General features: G+C 46.1%; 1 protein-coding gene across 1 annotated transcript in view; it reads right to left on the bottom strand.

Annotated features, from left to right (window-relative positions):
- Nucleotides 1–27341, bottom strand: part of CCDC33 (coiled-coil domain containing 33) — a 234122-nt gene that overhangs the window by 164614 nt on the left and 42167 nt on the right. The window contains exons 4-7 of the mRNA XM_075069314.1: nt 25178–25287; nt 21030–21131; nt 16587–16678; nt 13756–13876 (exon numbers count right to left, since the gene is read on the bottom strand). Coding sequence (XP_074925415.1) covers nt 13756–13876; nt 16587–16678; nt 21030–21131; nt 25178–25287 — 425 coding nt within the window. The remainder of the gene's footprint in view (nt 1–13755; nt 13877–16586; nt 16679–21029; nt 21132–25177; nt 25288–27341) is intronic.

The raw sequence follows: 27341 nt of genomic DNA, 5'->3' as shown, positions 1-27341 counted from the left end.
TAGAGAATGTCTTTCCATCATTGCACCATGGTTTTTTGAGTGCTCCATATTTCAGCCCTACTGCTGCATTAACATGAGCTTTTGTATTTTAACTAAGTGCAAGGAATAAAATAGTAAAAGACAGATGAGATCCTTTGAGGAGCCCAATACACTTTATGAACAGTGAATGATCTAAGTTCCATAGTGCCTATAGACTCAGATTCAGACTTTAAGGTCAGAAGGGACCACTATCATCATCTAATCTGACCTCCTGCACAATGCAGGCCACAGAATCTCACCCACCCACTCGTGGAACAAACCCCTAACCTATGTCTGAGTTACTGAAGTCCTCAAATTGTGGTTTGAAGACCTCAAGCTGCAGAGAATCCTCCAGCAAGTGATCCGTGCCCCATGTTACAGAGGAAGGTGAAAAACCTCCAGGGCCTCAGCAAATCTGCCTTGGAGGAAAATTCCTTCCTGACCCCAAATATGGCGATCAATTAAACCCTGAGATGTGGGGAGACTCACCAGCCACACCCAGGAAAGATTCTCTGTAGTAACTTAGATCCCCACCCCATCTAACATCCCATCACAGACCACTGGCATACTTACCTTCTAATAATCAAAGATCATTGCCAAATTAATTGCCATAAATTAGGCTATCCCATCACATCATCCCCTCCCATAAATTTATTCAAGCTTAGTCTTAAGCCAGATATGTCTTTTGCCCCCACTACTCCCTTGAAGGCTGTTCCAGAACTTCACTCCTCTAATGGTTAGAAACCTTCCTCTAATTTCAAGTCTAAACTTCCTATGTCCAGTTTATATCCATTTGTTCTTATGTCCACATTGGTACTAAGCTTAAAAATTCCTCTCCTCCTTAATCTGTCCCTTCTGATATATTTATAAAAAGACATCATATCCCCCCTCAACCTTCTTTTGGTTAGGCTAAACAAGCCAAGCTCTTTGATCTCCTTTCATAGGACAGGTTTTCCATTCCCGGATCATCCTAGTAGCCCATCTCTGTACCTGTTCCAGTTTGAATTCATCCTTCTTAAACTTGGGAGACCAGAACTGCACACAGTATTCGCAGATGAGGTCTCAACAATGCCTTGTATAATGGTACTAAACACCTCCTTATCTTTGCTGGAATACCTCACCTGATGCATCCTAAAACTGCATTAAGCTTTATTAACAAGCCATATCACATTGGCGGCTCATAGTCATGCTGTGATGAACCAATACTCCGAGGTCCTTCTCCTCCTCTGTTAGTTCCGACTGATGTGTCCCCAATTTATAACTAAAATTCTTGTTATTACTCCCTAAATGCATGACCTCGCACTTTTCACTATTAAATTTCATCGTATTACTATTACTCCAGTTTACAAGGTCATCCAGATCTTACTGTATGATATCCCGATCCTTCTCTGTTAGCAATACCTCCCAGCTTTGTGTCATCCACAAACTTTATTAGCACATTCCCACTTTTTGTGCCAAGGTCAGTAATAAAAAGATTGAATAAGATTGGTCCCAAAACCGATCCCTGAGGAACTCCTCTAGTAACCTCCTTCCAACCTGACAATTCACCTTTCAGTACGACACGTACTTTAACCAGTTCTTTATCCAGCTTTCAATTTTCATATTGATCCCCATCTTTTCCAATTTAACTAATAATTCCCCATGTGGAACCGTATCAAATGCCTTACTGAAATCGAGATAAATTAGATCCACTGCATTTCCTTTATCTAAAATATCTGTTACCTTCTCAAAGAAGGAGATCAGGTTGGTTTGGCATGATCTACCTTTTGTAAAACCATGTTGTATTTTGTCCAAGTTACCATTGACCTCAATGTCCTTAACTACTTTTTCCTTTAAATTTTTTTCCAAGACCTTACATACTACAGATGTCAAACTAACAGGCCTGTAGTTACTCGGATCACCCTTTTTCCCTTTCTTAAAAATAAGAACTGTGTTAGCAATTCTCCAGTCCTATGGTACAACCCCTGAGTTTACTGATTCATTAAAAATTCTTGCTAATGGACTTGCAATTTCATGTGCCAGTTCCTTTAATATACTTGGATGAAGATGATCTGGGCCCTCCAATTTCATCCCATTAAGCTGTTCAAGTTTGGCTTCTACCTTGGATGTGGTAATATCTACCTCCATAGCCTCATTTCCATTTGTCATCGTACCATTATCCCCAAGATCCTCATTAAAGACTGAGGCAAAGTATTTGTTTAGATATTGGGCCATGCCTAATAAATAATAAATAACAGCAACAGGGCAGGGCTGATTTCCACATGGCATGTGGACTTGTCTTAGAGTGGAAAAACTTGCTCTTGTGATCTTCATTTTGTCCTGATCATAGAGGCCCTGGCAGGGCCAGGACACCCAGAAGCAGAGTGCTTTTTCATAGTCCCAAAGATCAGGTTCAGGAAACGCTTTTTGTGAGAACATGATTTGTGAAAGTTTGCTTAAGTGGGCAACATTGTTTATCCCCGAAGCCACTCGCTGTCACTCAAAATGGCATTGGTCCATCACCACTAGTAGCCGCTCTCCCTCTCTTCCTGGCCTGCATCAGGGATCATGCCAGCCCTCAAAAGGTCAGCATTAACACAGGGTTTTCATCATCAGGAAATTGTTGACAGCAGCCCTTCTTAATACCATTATTCCATTTCCAAATGCTCAGCCTGCCTCACACAGCGGGGACAATGTGAGACAATGCACATTGCACAATTGATGACAATGCACATCAGCCTTCTGCATGAATGAATATGCTCTCACAGAGTCTGGGAGCCTGGACGCTAACTGCCACGTGTCTCTCTCCCTAGGCTGGTTCTTATTTGCAACATGCTTGGCACACCTGAGTAACACACCTGTCTGTCGATATAAAGAATACAAATGCCATTTGGATTTTAAACAAATTATATTCTAATGGACCCATCAAGAGATGCACATTAAACATGTGATATTATTTACTGTAATCCCTCTTCTTCCTCAGCCACTCCTCATAGTATATTCCTCTCTTCAATCATTGCCTCTAAATCTGCACTGTAAGCTCGCTGGGGTAGAGACTTTGTCTTGTAAAGCACCTACCCATAATTTAGGTGCTGTATAGATAAATAACTAATGAAAAGCATCAAATGTTACAAAGTATTTTCCCTGGTATTTAAAATGTACAAGTGGGGCACTGTGAGCAGATGCCATTCCCAAACACACTCTACACAGTAAGTCCAAATGCTTCCCTGCCTGCAGTTTGGCTTTAATAACAAGCAAAAGAGGTATTAGATAACAAAGTTCAGCTTGACCTCTCTCCCCAGGCCTGTTGCTCTTCGGGTTCCTCACTCAGGACTGCTCAGACCACACCATAGGCCCTCTTTCCTCAGGGAGCCACTCCCAGCTGTCTCTAATCCAGGCAAGGTAATGTGCCACCTGTCTCAGGGAGACAGTCCACTTAACTCCTTTCCAGCAGGATCAACTCCTGCTGATGGAATGGAGTGTTTCAGGCACATGCTGCCAGCCTGTTACAGTCACAATACTGTTATTCAAATATAAGAGTATATTGGACCTGATTTTGCTGAGCAGCAGCAACTCTCATCATTTCCAGGGCTGGTTTTATGATGTGGACTTGCTTGAGTTTTGAAACCCCAAAACTCATCTCACTGGTGTCCTCTCCCTGCTCCAAGCATGGCATGGAGAGATGAAAGGCTGCTGTGCTAGCTACCCCATGGTGCTGTCTCAAGCCTAGATCTGTGACTCTGCACTTAAAAAACAAGCAAGCAAGCCCACTCTTCATCCCTAATCCAGAACTGACAGAATGGAGTGGCCATCCAACTGGCAGCCCTCTTGCAGCCTCCTCGTGGGCAGGTGGAGGACTCCATCTGCACAACGCTCCTCACCCCCCAGGCCCACCAAACCCACACTGGCACATCACAACCAACACACTGATTCAGGCAGACATCTTGTCACAATAACAGCTTCTGCCAAGAACTGCCTGGAGAAATGCAACTAAGGGGTGGGGAAGTGCTGCCTGCCTGCTGTCTAATGCTTTGGCTCTACCAGCACTGTGATGTTGCACTCCATATGTTTTATGGAAATATGCTGCTGAGTGTGAATATAATGTAACTGGATATGCTTTATGCAAAAGGTCTCTTGTAAGGTATCATTACAAAGCTTATAATCTACTGAGTGAGTTCATCCCATTTGTATGAATGTATCATTCTTGTATCTAAAACTAGAAATATGAAGTACTACTCTGAGGTCCTACTGTAATTATGCAAAGTGTGAGCCATTAATGGTGGCTTAGGACCTTGATGGCTCCCATTGACTAGGACAATTGGTTGTGAATGGGTTTATTTACCTGCAAGCCTTTCTGTGTACATGATATGGGTAATGAAGAATGAGGTCTTACAGTGACATGTGACCATGTCACATGATACTGGAATCCATCTTAAACCTGGTGCTTTTCCATTTAGAAGGAGGGGTAGGGACCCAGAGAGATGAAAGATTCCCACCTTGTGCCAAAGCTGTAAAAGGCGGTGGAACAGGACAAAGGGGATGCCAGTCACGAGAAATTCCCTAATTACCACCTGAGCTGGAACTAACAAGGACTGTACCAGGGAAAGGATTGGGCCCAGACTAGGAAGGAGTCTAGTCTGGGAACGAAGCTTATTGGAACATCTCCGAGAGTGAGATTTACCTGTATTCAGTTTCTTAATGTATTAGGCTTAGACTTGTGTTTTTTGTTTCATTTTGCTTGGTAACTTACTTTGTTCTGTCTGTTATTACTTGAAACCACTTAAATCCTACTTCTTACACTTAATAAAATCACTTTTGTTTATTAATTAAGCCAGAATAAGTGATTAATACCTGGGGGGGCAAACAGCTGTGCATATCGATCAGTGTTATAGAGGGCGGACAATTTATGAGTTTACCCTGTATAAGCTTTATACAGAGTAAAACAGATTTATTTGGGAGTTGGGTGTCTGGGTGCTGGAGACAGGAGTACTTGGTGAGCTGTTTTTGGGTAATTCTGCAGCTTTGGGGGCGTGGTTCAGACCCTGAGTCTGTATTGCAGCAGGCTAGCATGTCTGGCTCAACGAGACAGGGTTCTGGAGTCCCAATCTGCCAAAGAAAATGGACCCAGAGGTAGTTTTAGCACATCAGGTGACAGTCCCAAGGGAGTCTGTGACCGAACCCCTCACAAGCACGATGGTTAACTGCTTGTGATAAGGAGATCTCAAGCAGAGCAGATCAAAGGCAGAGTTTCTGGCATAGATACCTCTGTGACTCTCTGCCTAACGCCAAGGAGGTCATGTGTACAAAGACTTCCACCTCCAACACTCTCCCTGTGAGTGTGACTGGCTCAGAATTCCCAGGCCAACAAAAACATTCTGATGGCTCCAGGAAAGCTGGGTAAATTGCAAGCTTCTTTATGCGAGGATTAGGTTGCAGTTAGACTAGGGAAAAGAGCCCCTGAAAGCAGATTTGAGTTTAAAAAGGAGAAAGCCTCCAAACACTGGCCAGCCACAGAATTATTTCAGGGAAGTTCTAGCCTTTGTTGGACAGGAGGTCAGATGGTGCCCAGCCTTATTACACAGGAGGGTCACATAAACCTAAGCACAGCCTTATATGGGCCAAACAGATTCCTTATATTTTAATGAGATTTAAAGTCACCTGCATTGAGTTTTATTTTATGTTCAGCTTGTTTTGTATGTATTTAAATAGGTTGTTTCTATGTACAGTATAGTGTGTTGAAGTAGGCTACAGGCCTTAAGAAAATGCTCTGGTGGGCTGTGTACGGCCCGTGTGCCATAGAATGGGCACCCCTGGACTAGATCACATGTTCCTTTCTGGTCTTGGAATCTATGAATCCAACGGGAAGGTCTAAAACACACAAGCATAGGAATGGATGGAAACTCAGAGTTAAAGGAACTCCAGGATAACCTTAACTCTGCTCCCAGAAACCTGCCTCCTTATGCGCCAGCCACATAAGGAATACAAGTAGTGCAGTGACTGTTGCTGACATTGCAGACTGGGGTACAATTCTTACTACCCGTTGATGGGAGCTGGGTATCCAGTTTCCTTGGGTGCCTTTGAAAAGCCCAAATACCAGGGCTAATGACACCCACAGGCACAGGAAACCCAATCACCTATCATGAGGGGACTCTACTGGGTAGGTGTAATGGTGGCTGGATAGCTCGTTGCAGGAGGCTGTTTGACCAGGAAAGAAGCATGCCCCGGGCAGTGATACATATAGAGCAGGTGGGTGAGGCACAAACTAGTATAGGGCAGCGTATAGCAGGGTGAGATATGGTTCCGATCACCCTCATTGAAAACGCATGGCGGGATGGCTGTATTATAATTAGGACGAGTGTGGGGATGTTGAGTGGAATGCCCATTTAGAGGGGCACCATAACACTTACACCCAGGATAAGGGAACTCAGCAAAGGTTGAAAAGAAAATAATCAAAGTTTTCAGGTCAGAAAAGCTGAACTGAAGAGGTGACTCTGATAGTAAAAAGTCACAAGCGTTCCACCAAACAGGTATTCCTTGTTAAGAGTCAGGTTAGAGTTCAGGTTTTGAATCAACTTCCCCATCAATTCAGCAGAGGTACCTGTGCCCAGATGGAGAGAGTCCCCTGTCTTGCAGCAGTGTCATGGACCCATGGGCAGTTAGCAGGGTACTGGAGCAAGCCAGAAAGGGTTAACCATGAAACAAATGCTGCCTGAAGTCCCAAAAGCTGTGAGTAAAGAGGCATGTGTCAGCCTGCTGCCTGGCTAAAGATGAATCAGGAGCCTTTGTCTGAGGATACTAATGGGAAATGACAGGCGAGATGACATGCTGGGATGGCAGAATTATCAAATATGATTAGCTACCACATACATTCACACAGGCAAACCCATTAACCTCTGCAACCAGAGTAACTGCCCTCCTCCTCCAGCCCCTCCCCAAAGCCCTTCAGAGTGCAGTGGATCTACAGTGCATAGATTATTGCCATGGGGCTTGTGATGGAACTGATAGGATTTCTGCTCCCTTTAAAGAAGATGAGATGCTGATGGTTGCACTGACACTTACGTCCAGATCTGCCACGTGAGAGAGGGGAAGATGCTGTTTTTCCCCCCTCAGCCCCTGTCTGGAACCAAAACAGAAAGCGCCTTTGCGAATACATTTCTGAAGGTCTAGGCACACAATCTCAAGCTGGATGGCTTCTGACTGGCAGCCCTGCTCATGCCCTGCACTGCAGCACTGAGGCACTCCAAGAGCCGCTGGACCACCTATTCTCTTAACTCCACCTCTGCCATGGGAGGAGTTTATGAGCTGGCCCTGATGATCTGCAGAAAGAAATCGCATTTGGGGCTTATGCAGACGAACACAGTCATTTTGCTGCACACTGGATCTTTACAAGCTGGGGAGAAGATGTGAAGCAGGAAAGGAGAGTCAGAGAGTTTCTCATCAGACAAGGCCACAGCCAGGATCCCCTAGGCAAGAACAAAGAGTGTGCACTTTCCTACAGTAAAATGTAAGGCACCAACCAAGGATAAGAAGGAGTCTGCTGCAGGGGAGGGAGTCTCGTGATGGCAAAGGGGAGATAAAGCTGGTCTCTGCAGCCCAGAGATGCTCTAGAGATGACCTTCAGCAATCATTGTGGTATTCTTCTTCTGTCAGAGGTGGGTCAGAACCAAGGCGCAAGATCCACTCCCCAACCCCCTGAAATTTCTGACTGTTTCTAATTCAGATCTGAACACTGTGGCTTGAGTCCCTCCTGTTTACTCTGGGGTGGTGAAAGCTAGAATAGGGCGGTGGCTGTGGACAGTGTTAAGCTGTTCTCAAGGAAGCTGACTGCAGCTAGAGAAGACTAGGTTTTGCCATCAGCTCAGAAGATGACAGGCTATTGTTTACACCATGATTCAGCAAGGAGGCGGAAGCACCCCAGTCTAAGAACTGAGTCCGCTGAAAGGTCTAAGTTACCAGAGGAACCGTACTCAAATCTGGAGCCAGGAAATGCATTACAATCCTAAGGCACAGGCCAAGAACATCAAAGGGCTTGCTGAGGTTCCCTAGCTAGGCTGAAGTTTGAGCACTTCGCTGGTAGGATCAGGCAGTAGTGCATGAGCTGAAGTAGTGTGAAGCTGGGCCAGCATGTACCAAAGAGAAGGCTCTGCCAAAGCTACCACAAAGAGATAGTGGTTAGGGGCACAGCCTGGAATGAGATGTAGAATAGATGTATCATTCCAATCACAACAGAAAGGGGGCTGGCACCCCAGAGCCTAGCCCCCAAGTGAAATGAGTTTGACAGGTTTCACTCAGGCTCCTGTCAGTGGATATCCCAAAGATACCCACCCAGTTGGCAATGACTGTCTGCTCAGGAGATGTGGCTGTTACTCATGGGAGAGCTGTATTGGCATCATTTCAGACTTAGCCTTGATTATTGCCCTAGTAAACTGTCAAGCAAAATGCCACCTACATGAGCTCTCATTGCATGCGTATTTACAGCCTTGTGCTTTAACTCATGCCCTGCTTGGGCACTCAGGTGATGGAAAGATATACAAAGTCTAATTAAAGGAAAAGGGGGGGAATTCCCTTTGTGGATTCGTTTTATAATTTAATTGCTAAGAGCAAGACCATGGCTGACAGATGTGACTGACTTAGGGATCTGCACAGCCCTCACTGCCCTTCCCTCACCTATTCCCCACCCACTCCTCTCACTGCTGCCTGTAGTAAAGTACAGCAAACTCACAAGCATTCCCTCAAGACAGGCTCCTGAGTCCTGCCAATTCTATCCCTGACACTGATTGCACTCGAAATGAACATAGTCTCCAAGTCACCACTGAGGATCAAAGCAGCAAAGCATAAGAAGGACCAGTCCTTTAATAAGCACGTTGGTGGCTCTAAGGGTATGTCTACTCTGTAATGGAACACCTACAGCAGGCCCATGTCAGCTGACTCAGGCTTATGGGGCTTGGCTTATGGGGCTGTAAAACTGCAGTGCTGGTGTTTGGGCTCAGGCTGGAACCTAAGCTCAGGGACCCCACAAAGAGGGAGGGTCTCAGAGCCCAGGCCATAGCCTGAACAATAACAGTGCAATTTTATAGCTTCACGAGCTCAAGCCAGCTGACATGGACCAGCCATGGGCGTTTCATTGCAGTGTAGACAGACCCTAACTCCACTTCCTCCATGAGAAGGAAGAATTCTGTGACTCCATCCCCTTGGGAGGATCTCATGGCGGAAGAGAGGCAGTCAGCAAGAGCCAGACTTCCAGCTGGGAACAAAGTGCCTTGTGTAGCGCTGGGTGGAGAAAGGTCACCCTGGTTTGGGAGGATTGCGAGATTTCAAAATTGGGTTTTGTTCCCATTTGGAACAAACATAAAACATTCAAAATTCTCTGTGAGACAGCTGCCCAGAGCCCTGACAGACCACAGGGGAAATGGGGGGTGGGAGAGAGCTGGAGAGTGTGGGAGCCAGGCAAGAAGTGAGGAGCCTGGGAGCCCTGGCTCTTGGGCCATTTGCCTGGTGGGCTGCTCCAGAGCCAGGAACGCTGGAAGCCCAGGCCAGCTGTTGAGGAGCAGGACACGAAAGCAGGCTGACATCCATCAGAAGCCCGGCTGATTTCTCTCAGAATCCCACTGAACTTAGCCTATTCCTCTGGAACATTTTCATTTTGATGAATCAGCAGATTCCAATGGAGAAAATGTTTCATCAAAATGTTTCTGACCAGTTCTAGGCTTAAGCTTTATGTAAAGGTCCTATGTGATGAGTCAGAGCTGATGAACCAGTCTATCTAGGTACTATAGGGCTCTCATCATTGTAGGATCTGAGCACTTCACACCCATTATTATCCTCATAGCCCTCCTGTGAGGAGGGAAGGATTATCCCTGTCTCAGAGGTGGGGAACTGAGGTACAGGGCAGAGTAAGGCCTTGCCCAAGGTCACAGAGCAGGTTGGTGATTGAACCACTACTGCTATCAGTGAATGGAGTTACTTCTTTTGCTCAAGTGTTGGCCCGTGGGATCCAGGGGGGCGAAGGGAGGCATTATAAGCCTAACTCCTACAGTGGTTTTCAAACTTTTTTTTTGTGCACCACTTGAAAATTGCTGAGAGTCTCAGCAGACCACTTAATGATCTTTCCAAATGTTGTTTGTACGATTAGCCAACTATTGTAAAGTGCTTTTATCCAAAGTGCTATATTAAAAAAAAAATACTTAAGAACTAACTTTTTTGTTCTATAGATAAAAGCACACAACTCATATTTTAATATCAGTAGTCTTACCTTTCTAATGTTACCTTTCTAACCTGTCATGGCAGCCCTGCGGCTGGGAAGGAGGAGGGTCTCTCTCTCCCCCACTGCAGCAGCCTCCGTGCTGGGGCTGGGAAGGAGGAGGGTCTCTCCTTCACCACACCAGCCACAGAGCTAAGGCTGGGAAGGAGGGCTGTCTCTCCTCGCAGCCACAACCCTGGAGCTAGGGAAAGTCATCTCTTTCTCTGGCCAGCGCAGCCCTGAATGTCCCAAATTCCCCCGACCTCCTCTTTTCACCCCACTGCCCCCTCCCACCTGCAACCTATTCCTCCCAAGGCTACCACCTCACCTTATATGTGCATCTTCTCTAGGGTCCAGGCACCTAATTAGTGGAGCCACACCTGCACGGCTACACTAATTCAGTTGGTGGTCTTCATTCTCTTGTTTGCAACCACCCAGTAATGCACCTTAGAGGGAACTATCTGCGGACTACCTGAATAGAGCTCATGGACCACCATTTGAGAACGTCTGTCCTAGAATAACCTGATTGGTGTGAATACTTGTGGTTACCATTCATAATCCCCTATCGGGACAGATTCTTGCCCCTATTCTGACCCTTTGCATTGCGGAGTAGAAGGAAGCCATAATGGCTCTCTCCTCTAAGACAGGCCCCAGTGAGCAAAGTTTGCTAGAAGGGAGAAAGGCTGAGGGGGATGAGAGAGAAAAGCCAGTTTCAAGGTTCTAGGAAGGTCTTCTAGAAAACAGCAGAGTGAAGACAAGAGGAAGGTCTGAAGAGAAGCAAAGGCAGGAAGGGAGTTTGTCCAGCAGGAAACAGTTGTGTTGAATCATTTATGCTATTGTATTTGGGCACCCCTGCTGTTTGGTAGCCACTGGAACCATCCACCACTGAATGCCAGTCAGTACTTCCATCATCAGCCACCTTCCCCAGAGACTTACAGAACTTGAGACTTGAGCATTAGCCCAAGGGAGACCCATCAGTTCACACCCAGAGGATATTTATTGATTTATACAAATCTGAAGAAAATAATTTTTGACTGCCTCTTGAATGTAGAAAGGGAAAGAAGAGACACTGCTCTGGCTGGGGAGTTTTGTTTGCTCTTCCATCTACACCAGACTTATCCCCTTAAAACTGCCCACCTTCTATTTCTGTCTTATCTCCTCTGGCTCCCATTTCCATTGTATCTGAGCACCTGCCAACACCCTGTGAAGTATGCTAGCGCTAGTATCCCCATTTTGCAGATATGGTATTGCAACACAGAGACACTCAGGCCCAGATCCTCAAAGTTAGGTACCTAAAGCCCTCTGAGGATCTGGGCCTGAGTGACTTTCTGAGGTCACACAGGGAGTCAGTGCAGAGTAAGGAACTGAATACAGATCTCCCAACCCCTAGATTACTAGACCTTCATCACTAGACCATGCTTCCTCCTCCTGCCTGAGCTGGACCTATTCTCTGGATAAACAGAGACCATCAGTCTCCAGGGCTCCAAAACCAGCCCCTTTCACCAGCAGGAAATTTACTTTAAAATTCTGTGGAAAAATCAATTTTAATGAATGAAATGCATTAGTGATTTTTTGGATAGCCCATAGCCTAGTGGGTATTTAGCATGTTGTTGGTTCCCCTAAGTAATGTTTTATTTATATTCTCCCTAAAGGTGTTGATACAGTGTGCCTTAGAACATGCTGAGGAGTAAATACAAAGAAAATTCAATAAGAAAGAAAGATGTTGCCATCTGCGTGTTGTAATACATGTGGTATCTGTTCTTTAGAACATTCTCAGCTATGTTTAAAATATTAGCTCTTCATGTCATAATGTTGCTGGATGCATGTTTTCCATACATGCCCCTAGGTTAACTCCTTAAATCCCATTGCCATACAGGCTTTAGACATGAGTCTTAACACACTGCTGACAGACTCTAAAGAGGTGTAGGATCAATCTGATGGCTGCATATCAAATCCAGTGGGTAATTTAGCATGTTTATACAGCAAGGAGGATCCCACAACAATAAATCTCAAGCCCAGGTCTACTGACTGGGCTTAATTGCTGTACTAAAAATAGCTTTGGAGGGGTTTGGGTTTGGGCTGGAATTTGGGCTCTGAAGCCCAACCCCCTGCCCTTGGCTTCACAGCCCAAGCACAAACATCTACAAAGCTATTTTTAGAGCAAGCCCTGTGAACCTGAGTGTAGACATGAGCTCTGAGGCTCATTGCTAGGGGATCCTGCTTGCTGTATAGATTTACCATGAGTGGTTAGTTCTGCAATATCCCTTCAGGGTAGGTCCAGGTGTATTGGACTCCTGGGCACAGCAGTTCCCATTGGGTCATCCCTATGTCTACGGTCAGAGCTTGGCACAAAATGTCCCAACATCCATGACTAAAGCCCTGTCCCACTCGTGTTCCCATAGAAACCAAAGACAGGTACCACCCATTCCCCTGATGAAATATTCCAATCCAAAAAAACATTTCCTTGGCACCAGCTAGGAGTAAGGATTACATTTGTGTACCTCACCGTGGTGTGCTGGGCGCTGTACAGAACAAACAGAAGGACAAACTCCTTGCCTGATAGCTTATGCTCTAATTTTAGACATGATCAGTGGGGTAACAGGCTCTCAGTGGAGGATCAGGGTGGGAAGAAGAAGGACAACGACAAGATCATGTGGTTACTCAGTGCAGGCAAGTGCCCCCCGTGGCGCTCACTAATGAGCCACTGGTAAGAAAGTTAATGTTGGAACTGTAAGCAAATTTGCTGACAGTTTCCCTCCACGAACACCAGGTTTTTTAGCAGTAGAAATCATCATGTATTGTCCTTGGCTTGAATCTGTGAAGCCTTGTGCAAAAGCCACCTTTTGCATGTGAAACTTGCTTTAGATGAAATTCATCCCTGTGCAGACAGCCAAAATGCCTGGGGCTGGACTCCCACTTAGGCATCATAATAAGGGCCACACTTTCACCACTGCTTAGTCCCCAGTAGTTCCCACTGTGATGCTGATGAGCAGATTGTCTAAAGTGTTCAGCAGATGGACCCAAAGAGTGAGATCTGCCTAAAATCTGGCCATGTTTTTTTGGTGGCCAAAACGCACCAGCTGGAAACCAATAATAATTTGGGAAAGGGGAAGGAAGTTACAGACGAAAGTTCTGGTTTTCTTTCTTGTATGATTAATGCTGTTAAATAGATGTATTTAGACATCTGGCAAGGAGGGCTAAAATACATATACATACCCACCAGCCAGGCCTTGATTCCAGCTCCTGCCAGACAAGGCTCAGTCAAGGGGAGATGCAGGAATTAGGTTGCAGTGCAGTAAAAAGGCTGGGGACAAAGGGAGACAAGGAAAAAGAGGGGAACAAATGCTTTACTAGCACTGATTCCATTTCTAATCTCCAAGCAGCACTACCTTTGGCACCAGCTCCGTGCAGCATCCTTGAGGTGAGGCAATCCATGTCATATCTTAGTGCTGCAACACATGGCTCCCTTCTCCAGTCTGGCAGGAGCAGGAATGCTTAAAGACACATTGCCTCCCTACCTGGGGATATCCTTGGTTGGTGACTCTGAGAACATCGAACGCCACCATGGAGGGGTCTGGAAACGTGACGGTGGTTAGATCAACTGCAGGAGAGGCAGAGGGCTGCATCTTCATGGCTTTTCTGTGATGGGAGGGAGAGTGGTCAGGTATTCTGCGAGACATTTAAAGATAGTAGGTGACTGCTCTGTATCCCTCTGTTTATCCACAAAGAATGGACATGGACTAGTGGACTCTGCTATACTCTGGCACATAATATTTGAGGTGTGGCCAGTTTAGAAGTGAGTTAGTGCTTTCTTGGCAGAGTGTTACTTGTGAATGGAGTGCATGTAACACGCAGATTGTGGAAAGGCAATAAAGTGTGACGCCTTCGCAGATATTTTCATAGTCAAAATCAGGGGCAGCAGGTTATATGGGCTTAAGGTGCTCAAGCACCAGGAATATTCAAGGGTGGGGGCTGTGCTCCACCAGTATTTGGAGCTGGGTTTCTCCCCTAGCCCTGCCTGGAGCAGGCCTTGCCCCCCCGGAGTATCGTCTCCCCGGCCTCGGAGCTTCCATGCCTGGGGGAAAAAAAAACAAAACAAAAAAAACCACACACACATCCCCACTCACCCCCCACAAAAACAAAATGAAAAACAGCCGGTGCGCCTCTCCCTTGCTTGTGCTGTCTGCTGCCTAAGGCTATAGAGATCAGTGGCTGGCAGCCTCTTGGAGCACTGGGAAAGGGGAAGAGGGAGAGGGGGGAAAAAGAGGCACATATGTGCTTGAGAGCTCTCTCTCCCAGCATCCACCTGGAGGAGACGCCAAGGGGACTTCCGGCCAGGAGATGGACATCTGGAGTGGACCTCACTCACCTAAGCAGCTCTGAGGCTTTGGTGAGGTTTGACCCTGTGATCCACCCCCTCCCCCTGCAGCCCCCACTCCTGCTCAATGCTGGGCAAGGGGCAGCCCCATCCAGTGAGACAAGGGTGAGGGGCAGCAGGGGAGGAAAGAAACTACATGTGATGATAGTCTGCCCCCCCCCCGCTCCCACCCTGCAGTCCCCACTCCTGCCCCATGCTGGGCAAGGGGCAGTCCCATCCCCCATCCTCAGTGAGGCTATGGTGAAGGGCAGCAGCTGGGGAGGACACATGATGGCACTCCCCCCCCGGTACCCACCATAGGGGAGGCAAGTGGGCTTTCTGGACCTGAGATAGTCCCTAGGAGCATGTGCAGTGACCATGGGGCAGAGTGAGTGTCCTGTGGCGGGGGGGGGAAGGAGAGGAGGGGTTCCTCCCCTGGAGCTTGCTGCTGCCGGTAAGGGGGCGGGGGGAAAGAGTCCTCTCTGGCCCTAACCCTGGGGCAGCCTGTCTGCATTCCAAGTTCCTTATCCCCAGCCCTGCCCCACTCCAGAGCCTGTGCCCCCAGCACCCCAACTCTGAGCACCTGCCTGCATTGTGAACCCCTCATCCCCCAGCCCCACCCCAGAGCCCTCACTTGAGGGAGAAAATGTGCAACTTAAATTTGGTGGTCAGTTGGAGTATCATTGTGTTTAGCACAATACTTGATTATTTTACATCCTTTAAGTATATAACTAGTCATATAAAGGTGTTACAAAGTGGGAATGTTCTTAATGTTTTCTCTGAATACTGTGTAGGTGCCTCAGTTTCCCCTATGCATTTCTCAAGGATCTAGATGGTGGAATAAGGGGGTGTGAGTGTTGTAGAGCCCTGGAGTGCCAGTGTGATGCCTTCTGCATAGAGAATAGCTGAAATCGTGTCTCCGAGCAACTGATGGCCTGGGCCGCTCTCCTACAAGGTGCGAACCGAAGGTGTTGGAGAACAAAGATCAGGTGGCCTCCTAATGCCTGGAAAAGAGACAAAGGCAGAGGAGAGAGTGTCAGTGCCTGTGCGGACTTCCGGGAGGGACATGGTGTGGAAGGGGATGCTTTGGAACTACTCCATACAGAGCCAGTCAGGACTCTGGGGGAGCCTCCTCTGAGCATACTGTCTCCAGGGCAAGAAGCGTACACCTTCCTGGGTCTGACCTCAGAGCATTCAGCATGCCCTTCCACACCGTGCGCTTTCCTCAGTGAGTCTGCCCAGGCAGGTCCTGGGGCAACCAGAGGGCCCTGCACCCCAACTCTGCAGTCAGATGTGACTCTCAGCCAGCTGGTAAAAACAGAAGGTTTATTAGATGACAGGATCACAGTCTAAAACAGAGCTTTTAGGTACAGAAAACAGGACCCCTCAGTCAGGTCCATCTTGGAGGGTAGGGAGCCTAGACCCAAGTTCTGGGCCTCTCCCCATTTCCCCAGCCAGCTCTAAATACCTTCCCTCCTCTGGCCTTTGTTTCTTCTGGACAAGGAGGCCACCTGATCTTTGTCCCCAACACCTTCAGTTGGCACCTGGCAGGGGAAACTGAGGCGCCCACACAGTATTCAGAGAAAACATTAAGAACATTCTCACTTTGTCACAACAGGTGCAACAAAATATAATACTGTATATTGAAACAGGCAGGTGCTGTTTCTGACTTTCCACTTTTAATTGACCATTGTAATCCTGTGGTGCTGATATGTTGTAGCTTCATTTTATATCGGCTTACAGGTCAGGAGTGGGGTATGTGGGGAGACACCACCAAAAATTATACAAACCTGCCGCCTTGATCAAAATAGAACTGTGGTTTAAAATCCTGCTGCTTCCATTCAAACCCTGGCTACTCCCAGTAGAGTGTGTACAATACATATCCTGACACTTCCAGCACACCTCTGAAATATCTTCTTGTGCCCATGCTAGCAGCTGCTCAGCCTCTTTGTTCCTGTATGACTGGCAGGGTGCCCCTTGTCCCCTACTCGCCTGTATGCATTAAAGTTGTTCACCACTCTGGCAATGGCTACGATAGGACCTTGGGAATTGGCTAGAGGATTCTTCATTCCCTGGAGGAAAACCTAAAAGCCAAGGAAAGAGCAAGGTTAATACCAAGCAACAGTGAGTGGGCATGGCACTATCTTGGTGGAGGAATGAGGGCGCAGCCTAGGAACACAATAATGCAGCCAGCCTAGCACAGAGGAACAGACTGATCCTGCCACAGCTCAAAGGGGCAAAGTTCAGCCAGCTCTTGGGAATCGTGAATTGTGCTACATCATGCTCAACAAGGTGGGGTTGGAGAAAGCTCTTTTTGGCAGGTATAAACTGAAATCAATTTGAGAATAGCTTGTTAGATGCCCACTGGCAGCTCTGAGCTGTTGTCTTTTTCCAAGCCCCTCTGCCCATCTCTTTCCTAGCTGAGTGCACAGTGAAGTGATACAGATAGTGTTGTGACATCATGAGCACTTTCACGGCAAGAGGCTATCCTGTCTCGATTTCAGAATTATGAAATCACTGGCTTGCAGTGCATCAGCATTGCTGCATGCAGGGCCCAGCACTGGAACAGCAGGGGGTGCTACAGGGCAGGATGGGCACACATGGGCTGAGCTGGACAGGAATGTTACAGCAGGGCTGGGTTGAGGGGCACAGGCAGAGTAATGGGTGGGAAGCCTGCCAAGCACCCGCCCATGGTCTACATGGCTCTTATAATGGCACATCACTTTCACAAGCACCCAGTTCAGCAAGCAACTCAGCTGCTGGCTACCATGCCCTGGCAACTCCCTGCAGGCATCTTCCTACAATGTCTGCAGAGCAGACTGAGGACAAGGTGTATTGTACCAGCAACAGCCTCACCCCAGGGGATGAAATAACCCCACACTGAACCATTCAGGATTGGGCTCAGGTGTACTCTATCTGCTCCCTACTGCCCTCAGGGCAGCCAGAAAAGTTCTGCTCTGCTCAGTCAAAACTTGCCAGAGAATGAAGAAACTGAAACCGAGGGCCTGCTCACAACCCTCAGTCAAGAGCAGAAAGACTCAGAAGGCATCAGGGGCAAGGAAATAGATTTGGAGACATATGAGCACTCATGAAAAACAGTCCCACTGCAGGGTTCTAGAGCACAGTATAAAAATCTATATAGAATAGATCAGGTGAATTTGAAAAGTAGCTAGCTAAACACTCAAACTAATAGCAATTTCTTTTTAAATACATCAGAAGCAGAAAGCATACTAGACAATCAGTGAGGCCACTGGATGATCAAGGTGCTAAAGGAGCACTCAAGGAAGACAAGGCTGTTGCAAAAAATTAATTTAGCTTCTCTGCAGTGAAGACTGATGCAGAGGAGCTGAGGGAGATTCCCACACCTGAGCCATTCTTTTTATAGAATCTTTTTATAGAATCATAGAATCATAAAAAGAATCATTCTTTTTATAGAATCATAGACCTCAGGAGGTCATCTAATCCAACCTCCCACTCAAAGCAGGACCAACCCCAACTAAATCATGCCAGTCAGGGCTTTGTCAAGCTGGGCCTTAAAAACCTCTAAGGATGGAGATTCCACCACCTCCCTAGGTATTCCAGCGCTTCACCACCCTCCTAGTGAAATAGTTTTTCCTGATATCCAACCTGCACCTCCCCCACTGCAACCTGAGACCATTGCTTCTTGTTTTGTTTAGGTGACAAATCTGAGGAACTATCCCAGAGTGGCAAAGAGTCCTGTGGCACCTTATAAACTAACAGATGTATTGGAGCATGAGCTTTTGTGGGTGAATACCCACTTTGTCGGATGCAGAGTGAGGTGTCATTAGACAAGGTTTTCTAACAAACTGATAAATTAAATGGTAATAAGTAACCAGGACAAGATGTCATTCATCCAAGAGTTCTGAAGGAACTCAAATATGAAACAGTGGAACTACTGTGATATGTAACCTATCATTTAAATCAGCTTCTATACCACATGACTGAAGGGTAGCTAATGTGACAATTTTTTAAAAGGGCTCCAAAGAGGATCTTGGAAAAGTTACAGGTTGGTAAGCCTGACTTCTGTACCAGGCAAACTACTTGAAACTATAGTAAAGAACTATATTATCAGACACACAGATGAACATAATTTGTTGGGGGAAGTCAATATGGCTTTTGTAAAGGGAAATCATACCTCACTATCTATTAGAATTCTTTGAAGGTGTCAAAAAACATGTGGACAAGGGTGATCCAGGGGATATAGTGCACTTGGACTTTCAGAAAGCTTTGACCAGGTCCCTCAAAGACTCTTGAGTAAAGTATGCAGTCATTGGCTAAGATGTTCTCTCATGGATCAGTAACTGGTTAAAAGATAGGAATCGAAGGGTAGGAATAAATGGTCAGTTTTCACAGACTGAAGTACATAATGAGTGAAGTAAACAGTGCAGTCCTCAAGGGATCTGTACTAGGACCAGTGCTGTTCAACATATTGATTAATGATCTGGGGGAAAAAGGGTAAACAATGAGGTGGCAAAATGTGCAGATGATGCAAGATTATTCAAGATAGTCAAATCTAAAGCAGACTGTGAAGAATTACAAAGGGAGCTCACAAAACTGGGTGACTGGGCAACAAAATGGCAGATGAAATTCAAAGTCAATAAATGCAAAGTAATTTGTGTTGGAAAAATAATTCCAACTATACATACAAATGAGGGGCTCTAAATTAGATATTAGAACTCAAGAAAGCTATATTGGAGTCATTGGGGATAGTTCTCTGAAAACATCCATTCAATTTGCAACAGCAGTCAAAAAAGCTAAGAGAATGTTAGGAATGATTAGGAAAGGGATAGATAGACAGAAAATATCATAATGCCATTATATAAATCCAAGGTATACCCACACCTTGAATACTTCGTACAGTTCTCGTCATCCCATCTCAAAAAGATATGGGAATTGGAAAAGGTTTATAGAAGGGCAACAAAAATGATTAATGGTATGAAACAGCTTCCGTATGAGAGATTTAAAAGACTGAAATTTTTCAGCTTGGAAAAGAGACAACTAAGGGGGAACATGATAGAGGTCTATAAAAATCACAAATGGGGTATAGAAAGTGAATAAGGAAATCTTATTTATTCCTTCACATAACAAAAGAACCAGGGGTCACCCAATGAAAATAGGCAGCAGGTTTTATATAAACAGAAGGAAGTACTTCACACAACAGTCAACCTGTGGAACTCATTGCCAGCAGATGTTGCGAAGGCCAAAACTATAACGGGCTTCAAAAAATAATTAGATGAGTTCCTGGAGGATCGGTCCATCAATGGCTATTAGCCAAGATGGTCAGGGATGCAACCCCATGCTCTGAGTGTCCCTAAACTGACTGCCAGAAGCTGGGAGTGGACGACAAGGGATGGATCACTTGACTGCCTGTTCTGTTCATTCCCTCTGGGCATCCTGGCATTGGCCACTGTCGGAAGACAGGATACTGGGCTAGATGGATCATTGGTCTGTCCTGTATGGCTGTTCTTGTTTTTGAGGGTGGAAGTGTGTTCCAGTAGTTAGGGCACTAGCCTAGTGCTTAGGAGACCTGCGCTCAATTTCTCCACCCCTAACACTGTCAAAGGATGTTATTTCCAAATGGGCCATTGGGGAATACCCATTCTTCCTTTGGTAAGGCTTAAAGGGCTCCAATAAAATAAGCATCAAACCTAATCTTTGACCAAAAGCTCAAACTGAACTAAACTCAACATTAGGAAAACTTCAGTTAACTCCTTAAAAATGCCTTTTACTTACGTGCCTTTTATCTTCCAAGCTCTGGACAGGACCAGAGACACCAATACAGAATTCTATTTTATAGGTTCTTATACTACCCACATCACTGTAGCATCTGAGCACCTTGTATTAAGTGACGTGACTCACATCTGTCATGTGTTGTTTACTCTCCCCAATCCTTTCCCCAAGGGGAGAACTGTGTGTTCAGAGGAGTGTTTTGTTTTGGTAGGGTTTTTATATTGGGACATGCCACTTGGTGTTTATACCAGAGCAGGCAAGAATGAAGATGTGCACTTGGTCTTTGAAGAGCAAGGTGGTGAGGTTTGTGCTGGTCCTTAGAAAGGCCTGTTCGCCAGGTATTTCTAGCTCAGCTGGAGAAAGGAAGAATGGTGATATCTATGCTGAAGGCCACCTGCTAACTGCAGCCAACTCTCCCTGTGAAATCTCGGTCCCCCGGGAGGGCTCCCTTGTGTTTATCCATTGTGTTATATTAGCTAGAAAGTCAGTCATACCTGTGGTGATTATTAACAGGTCTCATTGAAAGATCAGATAGTTTGGAGAGAACTTAGATTTTAGGCATTCAGCTAATTATACCTTATGAAGGTTGCTCATTGCTACTAACACACAGACACCTTGCTCCTTGCCAGCATCCCCTCCTCAGCACCACTCATCCCTCTCCTATCTTCCTGGCACAGACCTTACCTCCAAGCCAGTGTAATTCATTCCAACATAACGTGGGATGAGGCTGCCTTTACGAACAACTGTAGCGTACAGACTTGTCCCCAAGGGGTCCTTCTTCCTCGGCTGTTTGAGGAAGAGAGAAAACCACAGGATGGACTGAGTGCCAGACTATATACACAACACTTCTTGTTTTATAAACAGTCTGGGCTGCGGTGTGGTGGCACACAGCTGCCATAACTGACAATAAAGCAGCAAGTGATAATTAAAACTCACTGTCCCCTGGAGCCTTTCCAATAAGATCAATATAATAAATCATTCTGCTTTTGCATTTAAATGTTTAATAATCAGCATACACAATGGCCACTGACTTCCTGCTCCTTCTTGGGGTGGCGGAAGGTGGGGGGGGAGGGGATGGAGAAGAGTAGAGAAAAGGAAACATACTAGTATTAGCTGAGGTGTGTGAATTTTTGGCTGGGGTAAAGTGAGTTTGTCAGGCCTCAGTTCCACCTAGAACTACCTGTGCAATTTACTTAATTGGGATCTTCCTGCCAGTTGTTCAAACAATAAAGCATGGCACCCACATTATTCTGTGTTGTATTTTTCTGCGAGTCTGCAATGGGTCTGAAAACAGGAACAAGGCTCATTTGAGAGGAAAACAGGATGGCCGTGTAAATATCTGATATTTCAGAGGATGCAACTTTAACTCACACAAAATAGCTGAACAGCCCTTGTGCCAGGTTAGTCTTTCTGGAGCTGGGCACCTCGTGGTTAGGGTGTAGGACAAGTGCAGTCCATATGAGTGCCAGCCCCAGTTCTGATACTCACTAGCTATGTGACCTTGGGCAAGGTTATTTACTGTAATATCTCTGGGCACATATACAGCAGAGCTATCTGGCATGCTAGTTGCTGTGTGGCCCTAACAACCTTATAGTACACAAGGCATTCACAAATGATCCCAGAAGTGCACAGGCAACATCACCATCATGTATATTAGTCCCATTCTGAGTAAGACTAACTAGTATGTGGCCTCCCTCTCAGTCCCTATCATTATAGCACCAGGGTGAACAGAGAGATCACTGGCATAACAGCCCCAGTGATGCAAACAGTTCTCTCACTGCTGCAATAAGTAATCTTTGTTAGCCCAGTTACTGCTATCCTCACATGCTCAGTCCCTTAATTGCCCCATTCTCACAATAATCTAGCAAGCCTCCTTATCCTTATTTGTGTACCTTCCCTGGTAATTCTAACTGTATGCCCTCAACATCTCTGGTCCAAAAACAAATGCCCAGCAGGAAAGCACAGAAATTTGCCAAGGTACAGAAGTTGTTACCTTATTTCAGCCCTTGAAATTTCTAAGGATGGATGTGCTACTGATGTAGCTATTAACCCGAGTCTGATTTTCATTTTAGGGGATGCTAAGCACTGTGGAAATCCCAGAGCAGGCCTGGGGCACGTTGAAACATTCTAAAGATTCTGACAAACTTGAGATCCAGGAAGAGAGAGAAAGGTCTTCTTGGTTACGCTAAGGGGAACAACAAGGACTCAGATCAAGTGTTCCAGTTCAAGAAGGAGGAAAACAAGGTCCCCTTTTGTCTCTGGAAGCCTGACTGCCCTTGACTGTGTAAATGAATAACCCTACTTTGATACTGCAGCTGGTATGTGTGTGCGCATGTGCACGCATGTGTGACAAAGTACATCAAAAGAAAAGGTCTCAACGTAATGTGCAGATCAGTCATGCTGTTCTTTAATAGCTACACAACAATTTACTCCTCCCTAAACTCCACCATAACTAATACAGGTCATTAATAAATCATGAGAAAAACCAATGCAGCAAACCATTCCCTATGTAATCTCACCACCACAGAGCACATAAAGGCACCTCCTGGCAGCACCTGCTAATAGTTATTACTCCATTGATATGCCCACTCTATTTCATGACAGCAAAGTCACTCATTATGCAAATTAGGAGAGTGGCATATGGAACAACAATCACTTTTCACAGACAGAGAAACTCACTAACACAGCAATAAACAGTTCCTATTGCTGTTTAGCGGGGAACAAGTCCCACTCTGCCACTCTTGAAAAATTCAGAGCTTTTAAAAATGCTCCAGTCATGTACTTTGTGTGGCCACTCTAAGCATGGGTCCTTCACCCTGCCCCCTTCTCCCCTCTGTGGCTGAGCTCTGACCTTGCCCCTGTGGGTCCTGCATTTCTAGGCAGTTTATGCTAGCCTCAGTAGCTCACTGTGACCCTCCACGAAGCCCTTCTCTCTCTAGGGCCAGGGTTAGCCTACTGAGCCCTTTTCATCATAGGCCAGCAAGGAGGTTGGTGAGAGAACTTCCACAGTCTCTGTTGTCCCTGGGAGACTATTTCAGAACAGTTTAGCCTCCTGTCCTGACAGGGGCCTGACTTCCCCTCCCAGGAGATAGTCCTGTAGTGGTGGTTTGGGGGGAACCCAGGCCCACCCTCTACTCCAGGTTCCAGCCCAGGGACCCTAATGGTAGCAGCTGTTGGCAGCCAATCTTCCACTGCTACATTTCCCTGGGCCACTTCCCCACAGCTCTCCTGCTTCGCCCTTACCTTAGGGCTCCCTTAACAATGGTTTGAGGGTATCTTCATTAACCAGCCCTTCAGCTGTACTTCCTAACTCTCCTCTACCTGACTGGAGTGAGCCCTTTTTATAGTATCAGCGGGGCCTTAATTAGTCAGGTGGTCACATTAATTTAATGGCCTCACCTGACTCTTTGCAGGTTAATTAGAGTCAAATGTTCTCATTAGCCTGGAGCAGCTCCTGCTCTGGTCAGTCAGGGAACAGAAAACTGTTAATCCGGTGGCCAGTATATCTGCCTTCTGCTATTCTACTGTACCCAACTGGCCTGGGTCTATCACACCTTCCATATGGCCTCACCTGGCCTCCACCGCCTTTTCCACATGCCCCACTTGGGCCCTGCCTCCCCTCCTTTATGCCCCTACCCAGCCCCCCACTTCTCCTCCCTCATACCTCACTCAGCCCCTTCTTTCCCCCATCCCCATCTCCCTTCCCAATTGTGCATCCCTCACTACCTGTCCCATTCACCTGCATGCAGCCCTTGCCTCCCCTTCCACTCATAATTATCTAACATCCCTGAGACAGGTTCAGCAAGGGCTTACACGGAGAAGTAATATTAGAGAAGCACTGTATTTTAGCTTTACTGCAACATATAAGCTGGAAACATGCAAAGGAGCCAGCCACACAGGTCCAGCTCTCAACAGCTCCCCAGCAAGTTCTCTGTAAACCTATTTGAGAACCTGTGCCTACAACACAGGAGATCTGGGTTCTAGTCTTGACTCTGTCATTGGTTTGCTGGGTGACCTTGGGTAACTAGTTCCTCTCTCTGTGCCTCAGTTTTCCTATTTGTAAAATAAGGATGCTGACCTCTTCCATAAAGCTCTATGAGAGCTAGAGATTATTTAATTAATATTCACAAAGCCCTTTGGGATCCTTGGAAGGACAGCACTAGGAAGGGGCAGAGAGCTGGGATTTGCTTGCATTGTTGTAAACCTCAATCTCACCTGTGTTCTTGTCTCCCAGGAGGCCAAGTTAGAAAGGGCACTTCAGAATTTGACATCATTTTTCATTATTTACTAACACACTCATTTCCAGGAGGAAAAAAAATATTTCTCTCTTCTAAAGAAGCCTCAGGAGCATTTTATTTGCTTGTCTCCTTCAGTGCATTCTCCAACTTGTGAGACTATGAAAATCCTAAACTGTTTCCCAGTGGGGATTACAATGGTTACACAAGATTTCCTCTATCTGACCTCAGCCAACTCAACTAAGCAAGTCTTGTGCAAGTCTGTTTGTTTAGAAGCCTGGAATTAGATACCATGGGATGTGTGCAGCGTAAGTTTATGATTGCTAATTTTTATTATTTATATTGCGGTAAGTCCCAGGAGCCCATCACGGACCAGGACCCCATTGTGCTAAGTACTGCACAAACACAGAACAAAAGACAGTCCCTGACCCCAAAAGCTGCCCATCTAAGTATAAGACAAGGGATACCAGGTGGAGACTGACAGAAAAGACAGACTGCCTACCCAATGGATAAATGGATGGATGAGGTGGCAGTGAAACAATTTGACTCCCCCATACCCATATATTTCAGGGTGTGAATTAGTTGGCCAATGCTCACCAGCACCAGTCTCAAGTGGTAGTGGTGGAACAATCGGAGGTACCTCACAGGAATCTTGTAGCTCACTAGCACCTCCTTGGTGATTTTGTCGGCCACAGTCAGGATCACAGCTGGAAGGGAAAGAGCAGAAATACACATAAGCAAGTACAATAAGGGACTTGGGGGAGGATTAGAATTACTTCACATTGCTGAGCAAGGCTGGTGTTTGAAGACAAGATGCCAGATTCACCCCAGGATCTGGCATCACTAGAGGAGGCAGTAGAAAGTCAGCCAGGATGTGGAGGGGTTGTGGTGTGGCAAACAGCTGCAACCTCCTCTCCACCAAGAGGGGTGAAGGAGGCCAGCCCTGCTCCAAAAGGGGTGGTCAGGAAGGAAGGGGTGTATCCACAGGGACAGGGAGATGTTCTAATTCTGTGCATCTCTGCAACAGCCTTCACTAACCGGGCTCCTATAGAGCCCTGTCTGTAACCAACCAGCTCCCCACCTCCATCAGAAATCCCTGAGAGAGGTTGGCAGTGCCACTATCTATCCTTCCCTCAGGGAGAACACCCAAGGACACACAGGCCCAAACTGAGGCACTGGATCTAACCCCTGTGGGTTAAACAATATTGAGAAGCATCAAAGTCCATATTCCAGGTTTGTCAGAGAGGCCTGACCCTGAAGCCCTTGAGAATCTGGTACAAATGTGGTTTAGATTTTTTTTAAGAATATAGGGTTTGCCTTGATCCATCTAATCTGCCTCCTAGTCTCTGGCAATGGCCAGTACTTAGTAGTTCAGGCAGAAGTGAGAAACTGCTATAATGCACCTAGACAACCATGCAGTCCTCTACGTGGGATGAGGGAGAATTCCTTCCTGATCCTCCCAAGTGATCAGCTTATACCTTGAAGCAAGCATGAGCTTTGAGGACAATTATTATATGACCCATGGCTGCGAACGTTTTGGTCATGGGATCATTCCAATCCTCTTTAGAAACCCAGTAAACTGAGATAATGAGAAGAGCATCTCTTGTCTCCCTAGCCTTAGCTAAGGGTTGGTGGTAGTGTTGGTGGGGGGTAAACAAGAGAATTGCTTCATGATAAGGAACACGTTATCATTACTCTATGGACAGCATGCTTAATACATGTTTAATATAAGGCTGGACAAAATATTTCAAATCAAACATTTTCCCATTGGAAAATGGGTTTCATCAAAATCAAAATTTTCTGAGGGAAAAGGTCACCGTTGGCAGAATTTTCCAATGGGAAAATCTAAACACAACATTAATTTCAGATCATGTCGCCATTATTCTCTGCTTCTGTTTGGATCAGCAAAGAGCCTCTTGGGTGGCGTTGCTCTGGGTCCCTGGGTCTGGGTCCCCATTCTCCTGTGTGCACTTCTTGTCTGCCAGACCACATCTCTTCCCATGTACTGTGGTTTCTCCTGGGACTGAGCTGCTGTGATGCAGCCTATCTCAGGAACACCTGCCCCCTCCCCACATTGTTGCTTGGAAATGTCCATAAGCCAGTTCTGCAGCTCTATTCCTTGTGGAATAGGCTGAGAGAATTCAAAAGAAAGGATGAGCTTTGTACTATTTGGCTTATAAACCACCCTACAGAATGTCATAGAGAATTAGACCCTGCTACAGAATTATAGAGACTGATCTGAAAAATTTCTTGAGAAAGGATCTCAGTCTTAATTAAATTCCGTGGGAAGCTGCCCTGAGCTCACCACAGGACCACTCTAGATTGCCCCAACTTTGAGCAGCCTTCTATGAGCTCTTTGGCCAGGGAAGAATAGCCAAATCCTAGTCTTTCTCCTCCATGCCTTCTGCTCCAGCCCTACACCTGAGGCTGGGAACGAAGCTGTTCTTCACTAGTTGAAGAACTCACCATGATGGCCCTTTATACCTCCTCCATTCCCCACGTGAGACTTCTTTATGTCGCAATGTAAACCATAGTCAGGGCTGTTAAAGGCATGTCACATGGGATTTATAATTGTGTTTTAACATGTGTCAGCTAATACAACGATAAAGTCTAGTATTAACAGAATGCAAACATTCACATCCCATCCACTCCAGAAATCACAAAGGGTAAGGGAGTTAAAACCCAATGAAAAACTCCAGCACAGACAAGTTCTGTATGATTAAAATAAATACATCGGAATGAAAGTCCAGTGTTGGCAATT

This window comes from Chelonoidis abingdonii, chromosome 9, assembly GCF_003597395.2.
Source record: "Chelonoidis abingdonii isolate Lonesome George chromosome 9, CheloAbing_2.0, whole genome shotgun sequence".
In the NCBI taxonomy this organism is placed as follows: Eukaryota; Metazoa; Chordata; order Testudines; family Testudinidae; genus Chelonoidis; species Chelonoidis abingdonii.
This window is presented reverse-complemented; position numbering and strand designations above follow the sequence as displayed.